Here is a 16230-nt window from a genome sequence, read left to right on the forward strand (position 1 = left end):
GCCTTCTCCATTGCTTCACAAATTTAATAACCTTAAAAAAAATCCATCTTACCAAATTATTCTCATCCTAACAATAAGGTAAAATACAACACAAACTAAAACTAAAAGAATTCTCTACCAACCAAGGCCTCGTTTAGAAGCAATTTTTCAGTACAAAAATATCTTGAAAACAACCAAAAAATAATAGTAAAAAACTATTTCAAACGAAGCTTAAGGGGCAACTTTCTTACTGCTTCTTAAAACATCTTTTTTTCTTAAAGCATCTTTTTTAGTACAAAAATTTTAATTTTTGTAAAAAAAAACTATTTTTAAGCAGCAATAAGAAAGCCGTCCCAAACGAAGCCCAAATCTTCAAGATCAAAATCTAAATAGCAGCATATCTTCCATTAATACCAGTAGGATATTTACAAAAAAAATGAAAAAAAAAAAATCATTAATTCTACATACCTGCTGCAGCCTAATTTGATAATAATCCATCCTGGATACTTGGCACAGAGAAGAAGAGCAAATGTGTGAGACATTGAACTTGACCAAAGAAATTCTAACAGCAATAAATGTATTTTTTAGTTACTGCAGTCTTGAAGAGGTCAAATAACTGATGCACAATACTACAGACCCTGCTGAGGTAACGCAATATCTGCTTGATATTGCGTTCGCATACTGGGATTTCAATATGGAAATCGCGTCCAGAGGTTGAATCCACATAACATAGATTACTGCTGCCACAACAGGTTCTTCCCATTTAAGCTAGCAAGCTATATACAAATGTGGTTAGTTCATCGAAAGGGCAGAATACTCTCCAAAGTGGACATTGATGATTCATTAATTTGTAGTGTAAGGTACTCAAATCAAACTGATGTGTCGGTTCCTGAACCGACCCAGCCGGCCCCATAGGGGTCGACCCTTGTGTACAGGAGGCGGGTCAAACCGCCTCCCATGGTGCCGCCTAAGCCATAGGGGCCCACAACCCTATTTGGTTGCCGCCCAATAATAGGGGTCCACTATTTGAATTAATTTGAATTAATCTAATTTTGGCAAGAGGGGGATGGGCGGCTAAGGCTAGGAGGGAATTTTTAATTAGAAAATTTATGCTATAAAAAAGCATGAGAGGTAAGGGTTAGGGCATGCTTGATTATTGTTTTCTCTTTAAGTCTTGTGGGGTCTTGAACTCTAGACTTATTGTCTAGAGATTGGGAGAGAACGATCCCCCCTCTCGAATTGAGGATCAATTGTATCTTTGCTTTATGTTTGCTTTGCTTGATATTATCTAATAAAATTTACTATTTTGAGTTGGTTCATTGGTGTTTTGTGTTCATTTCCGCCGTTTTTACTAATTATTGTTAGGGTTGCTTGCGACTAAAGTATTCTGATAGGATTACTTGCGAACTCAAGTATTTCCTATCAAAGTTCTTTTGTCATGAATAAAGAAACATAAAGAATAATTTTAATGAATTTGATTTGAAAAAAATTACTTGTAAATAATACTTCTGGTAGGATGTATTAATGGTCAAATTTCATAAAGAAATTATCAAATTAGATCATCAAGTTATTATGAAATTATGGATTGACATCAATAATCTTGATCTTGTATTTTATGATGATTATCGTATCATCTAAGATTCAATTATCAATATCAGTTTCAATAATAATAAAAAAATGAACTGAATTGCCAAAGAATTTTCCTTTCATTGAACGGATGGTGGTCAAGGATCAATATGCCATCCGTCTTTCACTAAAGAACAATCTATTAATTTACAGAATGTAAAAAAATAAAAAAATTTACAAATTGCATTCAATGCAAGATTGCTTATCTGCTTACCGAAAAATTGCCTGAAGCTCCAGTAAAGTAGGAAGGTGGCAAATGGCTGCTATGTACCGTGCGTTATTGTTCTCATGGCAATAGGTACTGCAAAAAGAAATTAATGGCAGAAAGATTACCACAGTAAAACTTAAAATAAAAAAAAGCTTTCATCATAAATTGATATTATTCAGAAGAAAAGTACAAAGAGTATCCTCAACCATGCTAGCGCATAGGAGAAACCGCAAATGAGAACCTTTAAATGGATTCTCAACAAATTTAGAGAGCATAAAAGATACAGTAGTTAATATTTTTCTCTACAAATGAAGAGAAGATGAAACATACAGGAGTTTAAAGTAACGGTAAATAGAATAAATGAAAACGCATACACATTTTTCAGCTATATTCTTAACTTGTAAAGCTTAAAGGAAGATAGAATGCACCAGGAATGAAGATTTAAACTTAAAGAAAATCAACATCTAAATCATATAGCCCTACTAGAAGAAAACAAATAGTGATATTGATAATAAACCAACATTGATTATTTTGTACAACCTACCCACTTCATTCGCGGCAAGGCGAAGAAACTAAGCAGGAGAGGTCCATCGAGTTGCTTCCGTTCACGATTGCCTAATTCGAAATGTCACCCAAGCAAACTAACCATGAAGCACAAAGAATTTCTGCTGAAATGCATCCAAAGCAGCCCAAATGCAGCCCTCAGCCTCTTGTTTTGCACAAAAACTGCAGCATCCCCTCTTCTAGTGACCTTCATGTCACTATGGAAGCTCTCCCAAGGTGAGCAATGACCCGGTCTCTTATTCCAGGATTTAGTCAGCCTTCCAACCACGCCATATGGAGCTTGACCACTCTCATGTTCAGCTAATTACAAATTAGCAAAGTGAGAGAGAACCTGTTCTGATTTCTCAACTTGGTGGTGGTGTGGAAAATTCAGAAAGCTATGGGCTTTGGTGTTTAGTAACAACAAGAAGAACCAGGAAACAAAAGAAAAAGTCTTCCAATGAAGGAATTAATAAGAAGAAGACTTGCTCCCCTTCCTTTGATGCATCTCACATAAAACAGGATGTTGGTGAATCTTCCAAGCAAGCAGCATGGACAATGATCTTTCCAACATTCATTTGAAGTTTCCTATAGAGATGTTTCGCCAGAGCCCAAGGAGGCACCAACCAAGAAAAGCTAGAATCTCTAAGAATCTTTTTACTAAAAAGCTTCAACGTTTGAGACATATTGCAAATCAACAAGGAAGCGAAAGAAGGATAGGAAGGTTGGCGGGGATGACTACTGCTTAGTTAGTTACTGTTGAGGTTCTACATTGGGTCTTATAGGGGGCGCCTCAACCTAGCTAAATCGCTGCCAAAGCACTGGGATACTTTCCAATCCCTTGGACAGTATTCACCACCCCCCACCCCCCTCTTTTTCCTTCCTTTGGAGTGGACCCTACCTAGGTTGCTCGATTACTACCAAGAGACTTGATAACTCTACTTTTCTGTGCTAATTATCAAGCTGGGAATGACATATATGTATTCTCCAGCTTGAGAGAGAGTGTTAAAATCCCATTCGTCCCTTGACACTTGATCCCACGGCGAGGATGGGAATCCATGGAAGGCTCACCTAGATCATGCTGATCTCTATTAAATTCTTGCCATCCCTTGACACTTGATCCCACGATCAGAATGAGAATTTGTTGGAGGCTTACTTGGATCATGCCGATCTCCTTCTATCTTTGGGTGGTTGATTTATAAAGAATTATATTAAGACAATTATGCATGATTATGTAGTTATTTGTTTCCCCCTCTCCAATTTTTTGAATTTAACACAAACATATGGCATGCATTTTTATATGCCCGCTACATTAAATCACTCATGCATTTGTTCTTCCAATGCTAACTTTGCCTCTACAATCCCAATATCATTCTTATTTGGTGCGACGATGCTTCTTAATTCACTTAAAACCAAATTGACATGATCTCATCCAACTGCATTTGACTAAGTTAAACGTTCTAAGAAAAGATTGTAGTAAATTGTTTCAACGTTCTCCATTCTAATAACTATAACTTAGTTTAGATACCTACAATGTTGTACTCTTAGGTATTAGAGCACAAGTGCAGCATAAATGTAGCAGTCTTCATTTTGAACTATACAAAATATAAAACAAAATTACCATGAAATGAATAGTTAGAAACCACCCACTTGCTACTTCTGGGATATTGCAGAGTATTCAAACAATAGACGATTGGATGGCACGGACTGAAAAAGAAGACGGAGTCGATCTGTAAGCTGATAACTTAAAGTCCATTGCATAGCCATTTCAGAATCCTTCATTTGTCGAACAACTGATGCCTGCAAGTAAATGACTTAATAACAATAACAACTGGCTTTTAAAAATAAATAAAAAAGGCAATATAATCTTAGGTATATATGAGAAGACCAAAAGGGAAGGAAAAACAAAGCACCAGAAAAATTGTTCCAACGTAAAATAAAACAACATTTATAGTTGTAGCAAATTACCAGAAGACGTTTCCCAAGTTGGATTTCAACCTCAGTTCCAAAAGATATATTACTGGCCAATGATTTAAGCGGGTCAATAGTAGGATCCACAGAAAGCAAGCTAGGGATCTGTGGTGCATAAACTAGTCTCCAACGTGCCTGCCCAAACTCTCCCTTTCCTTCTATTCTTGGCATCAAAGTTTCAAGTGTTGCAGTAGCAAGTTTCTTGAAGGCTAGTTGTCCATCACCTTCCAACAAAGACTCTGCTAACTGACTCTCAAAAACCCTTGCAGCCTGCAAAATGTAAATCTCCTTAAATAAAAAAAAGAATAATAGGCCTAATGCTATGCTTAAATAAGTATCAACAACAACAACAACAACACTGCCATTGCCAGGTCCCAAGTCCTGGATGAGAAAAGTTGAGGGTTGCGTTAGGTAGTCGACAGCCAGTGTAAAACTTGTCGAATAATCATGGCATGCTTAAATAAGTATCATGTAAACAAAATTTTTGAATCCTCAAGTTTATATTCACATGATTCATTGTACTCAATAAAATCACACATTAGTTAAAATGACAATATTTAGGCGTGCACACACGCCCAATAATGAAAACTTATATTAATCTTAAGTATGATTAAAAAGAAGGTCAATCATATTGATCACTTGATGTGGAACAAAATTATATAAGTAAAAGGAAGCACAAGGGCATGACACTGATAACTTAACATCTTTTGAATTTGAGTCCTTTATTTTAGTACTGAGTGCTCTTGTAGTAATAGTCATGCAATAATTTTGAACATTTTTCTGGTCTTAGTCATGTATTGTGCCCTCACCAGTTCTTGCATTTTTGCATGTGTATGAGTGTTAGAAAATATCTTGTTATAATTTGAGAATACCACATGATATGAGGATGAAAATCACCAAATAAATTCCAAATTTATTCTCATTACTTTATTTTTATGAGAATTTAGGAAAATCCCAATTTGATTATGAAATAAAAGCACATGGCTTTACTTCCCCTCCATGAAGAAGCCAAGTGTAGTTTCATGCCAAATATGAATTACAACAACAACGACATCAAACCTTTGTCAAACCACGTGAGGTCAGCTACATGAATCCTTTTTCGCCATTGTGTCCGGTTAAAAATCAAATTCTCATTTAAATCTAATAAAGAAAGATCATTTCTAATATTTTCTAACCAACTCTTTTTAGGTCTACCTAACTTTCTTAGCATAAGTCAAATCTAATACCTCAACTTTCCTAACTAGGTCATCGGAAGGCCTCCGTTTAATATGACCAAACCATCTAAGGTGACTCTCTCTAATCTTATCTTCCACTGGAGCTACTCCAACCTTTTCACATATATGCTCATTTCATATCCTATCTCTAAGGATCAAGCGGCTCAGCCACCTAAGCATCCTCATCTCTGCAACACTTAACTTAGTATTATGCTTCTCTTTTAAAGGCCAACATTTGGCACCATAAAGCATTGCAGGTCTCACCACCATCTTATAGAATTTTCCCTTAAGTTTGAGGGGGACTTTTCTATCGCACAATAAGCCCGATGCATTCCTCCACTTCAACCATCCAACTTGAACTCTGCTGATAATATCCCCATTAATTTCACCATCACTTTGAACAACAGATCCAATATATCTAAAACGTGTACTCTTATTAATGACTTGATTGCCTAAAGTCACAATCCCCTCACTAGGTCTATTGCTACTAAAATTACACTCCATATATTCAGTTTTAGATCTACTCAAGTGAAAACCTTTAGACTCTAAAGTTGACCTCCATAATTCAAGTTTACCTTGAACTCCCTCTCTAGTCTTATCAACAAGAAGAATATCATCAGCAAAAAACATACAGCAAGGTACATCCTCTTGCAAATGTCTAGTGAGAACATCCATGAATAAAGCAAAAAGATATGGAATTAAGGCTGATCCTTGATGTAATCCAACCGAAATAGAAAAATACTTGGTCAAACCACCATGTGTTTGAACACAAGTAATAGCTCATGCATACATATCTTTAATGATTTGAATATAAGCATTATTAACTCCTTTCTTTTCAAGAACTCTCCATAGCACTTCTCTTGGAACTTTATCATATGCTATCTCTAAATCAGTAAATATCATATGTAGATCCTCCTTATTCTCTCTATATTTCTCCATCAAACCTCTCAATAAATGTATAGATTCCATAGTAGACCTACCCGACATGAAACCAAATTGATTTTGAGAAACATTAGTATCATGTCGCAACCTATGCTCCATAACTTGCTCCCATAGTTTTAAAGTATGACACATTAACTTAATTCCTCTATAATTCGCACACTCCTGTGAATCACCTTTATTTTTAAAAATAGGAATTAACACACTCATTCTCCACTGATCTGACATCTTTTTAGTTTTCAAAATAATATTAAAAAGTTTAGTAAGCCAAGAAATTCCTTCATCTCCTAAGCATTTCCACATCTCTATTGGAATATCATCAGGTCTAACAGCTTTTCCACACTTCATTTTCTTTAAAGCCTCTCTAACTTCAGTTTTACTTATACGCCAATAAAAACAACAATCTGAATTGTTTAATGAAATTATACAACAATGATCTAGTTTCTATCCTTCTATCTTATCTTCAATTCCTTAATGTTTCTCTTCATTTACATGCATTTATTATCTTTTTCACTGAGATTGATGAAAGGTTTTAAAACCATTAGATCTTAATGCATTCTTCTCCACTTCAAACAAAGTTTCGCATCCTCTAGTTCCTCATTTTAGTTATTCCTACAAGAAAAAAATTGTTGTAGTTGTCTAGATCTCTACATAATTTCATAAAATCTTTTGCACTAAAAGGTGATTGTAATTGTTTTAATTTATTTATAATTACTATATTAGAGTTGCATAACAGCATCATTTTTATCTTATATGGAGACCTACAAAAATATACCTCATGTACCTCAGCATAAGCTATCCTAAATCCGTTGCATGTCAATGCTTCAAAAATTAAATTCCAAACTAAAATTAGAAAGAAAGCATCAAGATTACCATATAAAAGTACTCAAATCCCATACAATATCTTACAAGTTAGGGTCCCATGTTGTAGTCCCTACAACAGAGACAAAGAAGTAGATGAAACCAACAATAGCCCAACAAAGTTCAATCCCAAAAGTTTCAACAATTAAAATAAGATTGACCAATGCCCGTATTATTAATGATACTTAAAATAAGATTAAAAATTAAACTAATTAAAAAAACAGAATGATAATTCAATTGAAATCCATGCTGGTCCTGCATCATCTTAGTTAGGGGTGTATATCTTCTTACTGAGAAATGACTGCTATCTAAGAGATGCAAAGGCTATCAAGTAATTATTCAAGTCATGTTATTCCTATGAACAACCCTAGTATATCCTTTTAGGCTCAATGATTGAAAGATTGTGAACTTTCTCCACTTAGGGTTTCAAGAAGCCTGTCTCCGAGCGCCTTGATTTCAATGACGCTTCCTCTCTTCCAAAGAGAATTTTAGTTTTGCGTACAAGTCATTTTAGTTCCCTTCTCCTTTAGATGAACTTTTCCATTATATACTTTTCATCTCCATATCTTTGACAAAGATCAGACTTCTTCTTGCCAACCTTCAAATGCATTGATCTTAAAATATAATACAACAACATCAAGAAAAACATCAACAATAACAAGAACAAGTCTTTATATATGTGGGGTTGGCAACATAAATATTTTTTTATTCAATGTGTTCTATTAAAAGCTAAATTTTCATTAAAATCTAATAAAAAATTATTTTTAATACATTCTAACCAAGCCTTTTTAGATTTACCTGTATTTTTTTTTAACATAGGCTGAATCTATTACACTTCTCTCCTAACAGAGTAATCGGAGAGCCGACATTTTATGTGACCAAACCATCTAATGCGACTCTCTAATCTTATTTGCTATTGGAGCTACTCGAACCTTATCACGTATATACTCGTTTAGCATTTTATCTTAATACAATTAGACCATTATCAATTATTTTTATACAAAGTTACAATTCTTCAAGGAATCTTTCTAAAACTATCTACAAAAATATCCAAGAAGGTTAAATCTTCAATTACAGCAGAAACAAGATTGTTTTTCTATAAAATAAGGCAATACTCATAATGCTTTAAGAATTAAACAACTTAAAAGCCCCAAAAGCTAATAATTAAAAAAAAGGGAGCCCTACCAAGTACATAAGCTTTTTTGCCAATGAAAACTTTACAAAAAGTTGATTCATCTGCCCTTACCCATCATGAATAGCGAGACACTTGCTATACTTAGTTCTGACACATCTAGGTTAGAGTGGGGCAAACCAACCAATCCACCAAAGCCAGCCTTTTAGAAAACTTGTTAGGTATTGACTCAATATTTATATATGTATCATCCGGTAAGGTAGATATCAAATTTCTTTTGTGCTATAAAATAGGAGATGAGAAGAAATTCAAAAGAGAAAATAGTGGAGAGAAGAAGAAAGAAAGAGAAAGAAATCACAGGAAATTTGTTTTGGGAATTCAAAGTATCATCTAGAAAAATCAAAGGTACCATTAGAAGAACTAATGAAGTTCGAAAATTTCTAGTATTTATTTAATCCTCTATCTTTGTTATCTCGCCTAAGTTGTACTCTCTTAATTGTCTTTAGAGACTTGGGGCTCTCTTTTCTTTGTTGAGTGAGGGTATACTTGATTTTACAAAGAGTTGATAAGTATCCATTTACTATACATCACGATTGTGAATTTTTGTTAGTGGATTGAATCATCTCTCAGCTCTCATGGATGTAAGCTTACTTAGACATAACCATAATAAATTTTAATGTTGAGTTATTTTGTGGTGCATCATACTTGTTCTTGATTTGATATTTCCAATTTAGGTGCACTTTTTCTAAAAAAAATGCAGATAATAAAACGGCATTGTCATATTTGAGGATCACTATAAGCACAATACACTCGTGTATCACATTACAAGGTGAACTATAGCATCAGAGAAGCAAAGCGCAGAAAGTAACAGTGGATCATCCAGCATAAAATGCAAATCTTCCAAACAAACAAGTAGCTAGCATATTCGTAATAGCAAAAGACACAAAATACTATCGTTCACTTACTTCACTAGGTGTGAGAACATCCTGATCCACCGAGCGAGTTGATGTAACAATTAAATTGTCCTGCCAAGAACTGGCACGACCTTGGATCCTGAATTGCCATTCAGATCCCACCAATATTAAATCTAAAATAGGGTCTAGGCCAAGGTCAGGCTCAAACTTGGCAACATTTAGATGATCACGTTTAAGCCGAACCTGCGGTTAAAAGTCAATCAAAAAGCAGCTTCGCCAAAACGCAACCTTTAAAAATAAAAGTAACAATTACTTTTCCCTCATGCACAGTCGTAAATTTTGCTGAGCTTTTTTTTTTTTTCCAATTAGTTTGATAGGCAAACAATTAAGGCTTCGTTTGGGACTGTTTTCTTACTGTTTCTTAAAGTAGCTTTCTAGAATAAAATAAATAAATTTTTAACTAAAAAGCTGCTTTAAGAAGCAATAAGAAAACCATCCCAAATGAAGCCTAACTTATACAAGTGAATTGAAACTGTTAACGCACCTGAGTAGCAACTAAATTAACATCTCCGTTTTCAAACATCAAGATCCCTTTAGGCTTAACATACATTGGACGAGCTATACCATTAAGCTCAAGTTCTCCACTAACGGCAAAGTTTAGGATTAAGGGGTATACTATCCTTAGTTCAGGTCCAAGAACTAACTTCAGATCAGTAAGCCTTGCATCGATCCCTGGATTAGCATTTTCCACCTCTAACTTCTCCTCAACGTTGGAATGTTTGCCTACACATTTGACAGAGTTGACATCAATTGTCAAACCATTTAATAACAAAGAAAGGAAACTAAAAAGAAATTTAACCAACAAAACTTGATTGCATGAATGCCCAGTGAAAATATGAAGTTTACACACAGACGAGTTTCAAAAATTCATGATTCACCGGAGTAAAAAATAGCGTAGCTTTTTTCTTTAAAAAGCTTGCAAGCATGAAAAAGTAAAGTCAAAGGTGTGCCAGAATTATGGATTAATGGTGAGGACATATTTAAAAAGAGAAAAGGATTGCCACAAGCATAACACAAAAAATTATAAATTTATTGGTTAATTAGTAAACTTCATTTTATGCAATAAATCAATTCAATTAAAAAAAAAGGTCAAGATAATTCTTAAATTATTTGTATGGGGCCATTTTAATCCGAAACAAATGAATGTGTTCAATTAGTCTCTTAAATCCTCAAATAATATCTAAAATAGTCCTTAAATTATTTTGGATCAAAATTGGGAAGTTAGGGAACTATTTTGAATCGAATTTGAGAAGTAAAAGGAATTAAATTGGACACTTAAGATTGTCAGGGACTAACATGACTTTCATAAAGATTTAATAAACATTTAAACGTTTTCTCATTCCATTGTACATGATAAGCATTGGTCATTCATCTTTCTAAATTTTCAAAAGTGAGTTCACAAATTTCCCAAGCTTAAATGAAAATAAGTAGATCAATTGGGTAGCAAACCTCCAGGCTCCGGCCATATGCTGTGTAAGGAACCAGACAATGAACCAAAAAATCTTGATATATGGCCTGAAGCAGTTGCACGGCTGAAACCAGCAGCAGGAAAGGTAGTTCTTTTGGAAACAACACTGTTAGTAACTTCTCCATTCCCCGTGTCATGAGGTAAGTATGCTTCTCCATGGCTCAACTTAAAAAATCCAGAAATATTTGGTTGCAGAATAGAACCCATAATTTGCATTTGGCTGTCAACTTGACCACTAAAATGGTTGTAACAAGTCAGAAAGTAATCTATATGATGAAGACAAATGGTTTCCATGTGTATATGTGTGTGTATAATAGTCCCCAAATTATTCTTATATGGTCAATTTAGTCTCTCGATTATATAAAATTGTTCTAAAACAACCACTTTAAGACTAAATTTAGATCAATTTTATATCACAATTATGACATGACGGACCATTTTTGAACAGTTTTATATAGTTAAAGGACTAAATTGGAACACAGTTGTGGGCTCCAAAAATTCGTGCCCAAGCCTCTCCGCGGTCCCTTTCTTTCTTTCGGGTTGTCGAGGAGAGTTTTAAGGGTTAAGTTTTGAACCAAATTTTCAGAAGGCAGATTGGGTTTTAAATAAGACACAACCCAAAAATTCCGCCCTCATTTTGTGAGGACATTATGATTTGAGTTTAGGTTTCTTATAGGCGCGAGCCCCTATAGTTAATTACCTCTCCTGATAATGAGAGAGAAGTTTTGATTAAGGCTAGTCGTCAACCAGATACGTAGAGGTGCGTAGTATCTAGTGTATAGTAGTAACATGATTTGGTATTTGAAATTTAATATTTAAAGTTAAAAATTGACCACCTTCCACTTAAAGCAGATGGTAGAGGGAATGATGACGAATCCGATCAAAATCCCATGATTCTATCATCCCGAATCATCATGATCCTTGGTCTACTTAGTCAGAGGAGGTAGTCAACCCAAATTGTTACGGATGGTGGATGTATTTTGCTTCAAGTGTTTAATAATTAATTTCAATTTTAAATATCTTAGGCTTTTGGTGATTTTTGAGTTTTGTATTTTCATGAGAATTTGTGAGGCATTTTTATGTTTGTCGTCCCCTCCTATTGAGATTTTCTGTTAACATGGTCATCATTAGGATTGTTATGGGCAATTTTATTTTACAAGGTCAAACATTGTCGACTCTTTTCTATTTGTCGACAGAGGATCGAGTTATTTGCGGCTTTGTGCCTATGTTGGTTTATTTTTTTTGTTATAGACCTTAACTGCCTAATAATAATGTATAAAATAAATATTCCGGTCGATACCGCAACCATATATTTGTTTGATGGTTCGAACCGTGTCGAATCCTATCCATTTATGTAGAAAGATCGGGTTCAAACGGTTCATGTTTGGCTTGTTTAGCATCCTTAGGAGTCACGTGTGTGCCTCTTACACGCTCGTCGGGGCACCATACGGGTATGCATTGCATAATGGTTGTATGTATGCAATATAGTGGACATATGCAACATATTTGGGTGTATGCACGTATATCAATATTTTTGCATTTTGCACACAGATTTAATGCAGCAGTTTGCGATATGCATATATAATATGTCGGCATGTAAATGCAAAATACTATTATAGCATAATGCATTTTGCAATACCAAATGACATATTTGAATATATTATTATGCATGTTGCAATGTATGTATGGGGGCATTTTAAAATATTTGGCACTTATCAGTTGTGCGAATGATTATCATTTGGGTGTGCGCAACATTCTATTTAGAAGCCTGTAGGCGCCTTCTATCTGCTTGTACGAGTGTTATAGATACGATGGAGTGACATAACGCTTCAGTGGCTAGCAATTTCTACTACTAATTCCCTGATTTTGCTTACATGTGAATCGTAGCATTTTATTTTGCATCATTTGCCACTTTATGCAGGCAGACTGTCGTGCACTAACGAATCTCCTATAGTAGCTCGTAGGAGCTTGCATTTGCTGAAGTTCTTTAGTATTTACTTGTAGATGACACGTAACGCATACGAAGAGTCTTCTACTGTAGTTCGCGGGTACTTGCATTTGTTGCAGTTCTTCTGCATTTGATGCGATCTTCGGTCCTTGATCGCAAATAGTACGTTGCATGTGTATCTATATTCACAGGGGACTCACACGTGTAGCATATCTACTATCACTGCTACTTGTAAATATGATCGTTGTATGCATTTTAAGATTTCTGCCATCGCCTCTTTAACTCGTAGGTCAGCTATCGTATGCATGCCAAACTTCCAACTGTGGCTTGTAAGTGTTGGAATTTATTGTGGGTTTTTGATTGTTGCTTGTAGGTAGTATGTGTATTGCAACTCTTTTATCATTGTTTGCATGAGAACTATGCTTTATCCTGAGCCACCCATTGCATTCATTGCATGTTAACTTTCTTTGCCTACTGGGGGCTTATGCATTTGCTAGTTATTTAATCGACGTTGACTATGAGGGCAACTTTGTAATCATTGCGTGTAGGCTATCATCATTTGCAGGATTTTGGTGTATTTCTTTGCAAAATAACATTGACTGTTGGATGTACTATATTCATCGCACATCTCCCTATGCGTATTGGTTGGCAAATCACTACCTTCATTGTTCGTTGCATGATGATGTGAACTATGTCCAACACAACATCCTTCAACATTGCTCGCAGATAAGGGCTATTGTGTGCATTATAATAAGCAACACTAAGCATAAGTCTTCCAATGTTGCTTACAAGCATGACCGCTCACTGTGTGGAGGATGGGTCCTTTACCACTGCTTGCATTCATTGTAGATCTATTGCTCTTTTTCACAGGGAATTGTCACTATATTCACCACATGCTTCTTGAGTGTTTATAGGGTGGCGTATAATATGCATGGTAAAACTGCCATCATTGTTTATTGGCATTTACATTCCAACTTATACAATCATTATAAATGAGAAGTAGAATCTATTGAAGGTTTCATGCTGTCGTTTTTAAGCATATCATCATATTCCCTACAATTTTCATTGGTCATTTCTTGTGCACGAGTAATGTCAAATATCACAAGTTTCTCACTGTCACGACCCGACCCGAGACGAGACGGATATTTTCTCTGCACAACCTGTACCGATCGTCCCGGACGATCCGACTTCGTCCGGACGAACCTGGAGCAAAAACTGATATTACACTCACTGTCTTTGAAGATAGCTTGTGGCTTGCATAGTGAATTTGCTTGCTGATATTTGCATTTTAGTTGACATAACAACTTTATGTTGTTGACTGTAAGCGTGTCATTATATGTTCCATTTTCCTTTGCTTGGAAGCGGGTTGCTGTGTTTGTTACACCTTATTTGTTGTCTTGCAAATTACAATTTTGTATTAGGAATTACATCTGATTCCCTGTGGTTCAATTTACAAGTTCAGTTCTCTATTAATTATTCAAGTTTGGTTCACTGTGGTCCTTTTATTCAAGTTCAGGTCCTCTGTTTTACTGAAAAATTTAGCAACCTCCCGGCGTCTCACCTTTTAGGAAAAATTTCAAAAGTCTGAGAATCCCCACCAAGCCAAAAAAGGCGTGTACGGTAAGTGATGGGAGACGCTGCGGCCATAGCCTTTAATCACACAATGCCAAGAAATGTATGTATGGGTCTTCGCGGGTACCTATTTAAAATGCATAGTTTTTTCCCCGCAGGCACTAAAGCTCGTACAGGGGGACTTAAAAATTATCCTTGCCACGCTAAGAAAAGCATGTACAGGGTTTATCCACCTCGCCACAAGGTTCACACCGGGTTCTCTCCTACAACGCTAAGAAAAATGGGTATAGATGATTTTTTTGTGCGCCGCGAGAGCCGAAAGAGGGATCTGAAGGCCTTTTGAGTTTGGAAAACATTATACCTTCGTGATCATGAACAATGGCGACAACAAGAACACGAGGATCGAAAAAATGCACGAAATTTATTTCCTCTCTTTAATAAAAGAATTCTCTTTTTTATGGCTCTTTTTCTCCCTCCCTCTCTCTTTTTACTTAATAACAAAAATAATAATTATTATAATAATAACTAACTAATAATGATAATAGGGAATGCAGGATAGAGGCTACTGTTGGAGAAGGATGCATATGGTGGCTATAGAGAGCGATTTTGTGGGCTGCTTTGCAGTGGGCTTTTACTTGAAGTGCACAATAAAATATTGTGGGCTGAGGGAATAAGGAGGAGAGGAATGGGCCCGTTTGTGTGAGATGTATGTTAGATTTCTGGCTTTAAGTTTGAGTGGCTGTAGTGGAGAGAAAATTTCTGCGTTGGATAGCTCGTGGAGTTTGGCTTGGGTTGTCTGTGGAGCTTTGGTGGCGGGATTGTGAGGCGTCAGATTGAGGGGTCATGGTTGGATCGGGTATAGCTTGTAGTTGATTAGATCAAGTATAGGCGTGTGAATGGAGGGTCGACTGGATCGTGAATAGCGGCATAGCTACACGTGAAGTGGGGTTGGGATTTGAGTTGGAGGAAGATCTTGAGGCAGAGGCGTGAGGCTGTGAAGGAGCGGTCTGTCCGGTTTGCAAGCAGGTGGATTGAGGAGATCAGTAGTGTGCTGTTGGAGAATTTTTGTATCCTCGAACGGATTGCATATTTTATAATCGGGCACGGCATAAGAATACGATATATTACCCCGGAGGGTAAAAATATCATCTCCTTATGGACTCAATCATAAAATTTCGGACAGCAGTTTTCTGTCTAAGAATGTTCCAAACAGCAGATTTTGCTGTTTGAAGGCCCCCAGAGGCTGATTTCTTCGTCGAGTGGTCGCCGGAAATGGTTTGGAAGGAAGTAAAGGCTTCCTATCCTCTCTTGGCTGCAGCAAGGGCTGATTTCAGCATGCCCTTGCCCTAGATTTTGGAGGAGAAGCTTACCAACAGCAGCAAGAGGGAATTTTTGCTCTCCAATTGATAGGAGAAAACAATGGCAGCAAGAGAGAACCCTTTTCAGTCTAAAGAAAGGGAAAACAGCAGTTGGCCGGCACTCCCTCTTGGTCAAGACGCACGCATGAGGCCGCAAGACTCCCTCCTCTCGGCTAGGTCGGACATACACGAAGAAAATAGGCGGAGCTAGGAAGCAAGTGACCGATCTCCCTCTTTCTTGTTATCTGCTGGGTCGGACGCAAGAACAGGAGCGGACAAATCCTCCGCTTTCCCTTCTCACTCCCGCCTGGTTTGGGACGGACAAGCATGCATGGGTCCGGCTGAAAATCCTCCAGCCGCTCCTCCCCTATCTGATCGGAAGAAGCCGCACAAGAGCCGAGAGGCTCTTGCCTTTCTCCCTCTCTCGCTCCTCTGTC

The 16230-nt window shown here is 36.4% G+C and overlaps 1 protein-coding gene across 6 annotated transcripts in view; it reads right to left on the minus strand.

The window, feature by feature from the left end:
• Positions 1-1646: 1646 nt before the first annotated feature.
• LOC110096282 overlaps positions 1647-16230 on the minus strand; it is an 88114-nt gene continuing 73530 nt past the window's right edge. For 5 of the 6 annotated variants that reach the window (XM_020822147.2, XM_028692907.1, XM_028692906.1 and 2 more), the window contains 6 exons: positions 10897-11150; positions 9932-10170; positions 9439-9630; positions 4325-4597; positions 3978-4156; positions 1647-1906 (listed from right to left, as the gene is read on the minus strand). In XM_020822147.2, the coding sequence (XP_020677806.1) occupies positions 4010-4156; positions 4325-4597; positions 9439-9630; positions 9932-10170; positions 10897-11150 (1105 nt within the window). In that variant the 3' untranslated portion in view covers positions 1647-1906; positions 3978-4009. The remainder of the gene's footprint in view (positions 1907-3977; positions 4157-4324; positions 4598-9438; positions 9631-9931; positions 10171-10896; positions 11151-16230) is intronic. The other variant, XM_028692904.1, reaches the window with a different exon arrangement.

The sequence above is a fragment of the Dendrobium catenatum genome, unplaced genomic scaffold (genome assembly GCF_001605985.2).
Source record: "Dendrobium catenatum unplaced genomic scaffold, ASM160598v2 fragScaff_scaffold_186, whole genome shotgun sequence".
NCBI classification, from domain to species: Eukaryota; Viridiplantae; Streptophyta; class Magnoliopsida; order Asparagales; family Orchidaceae; genus Dendrobium; species Dendrobium catenatum.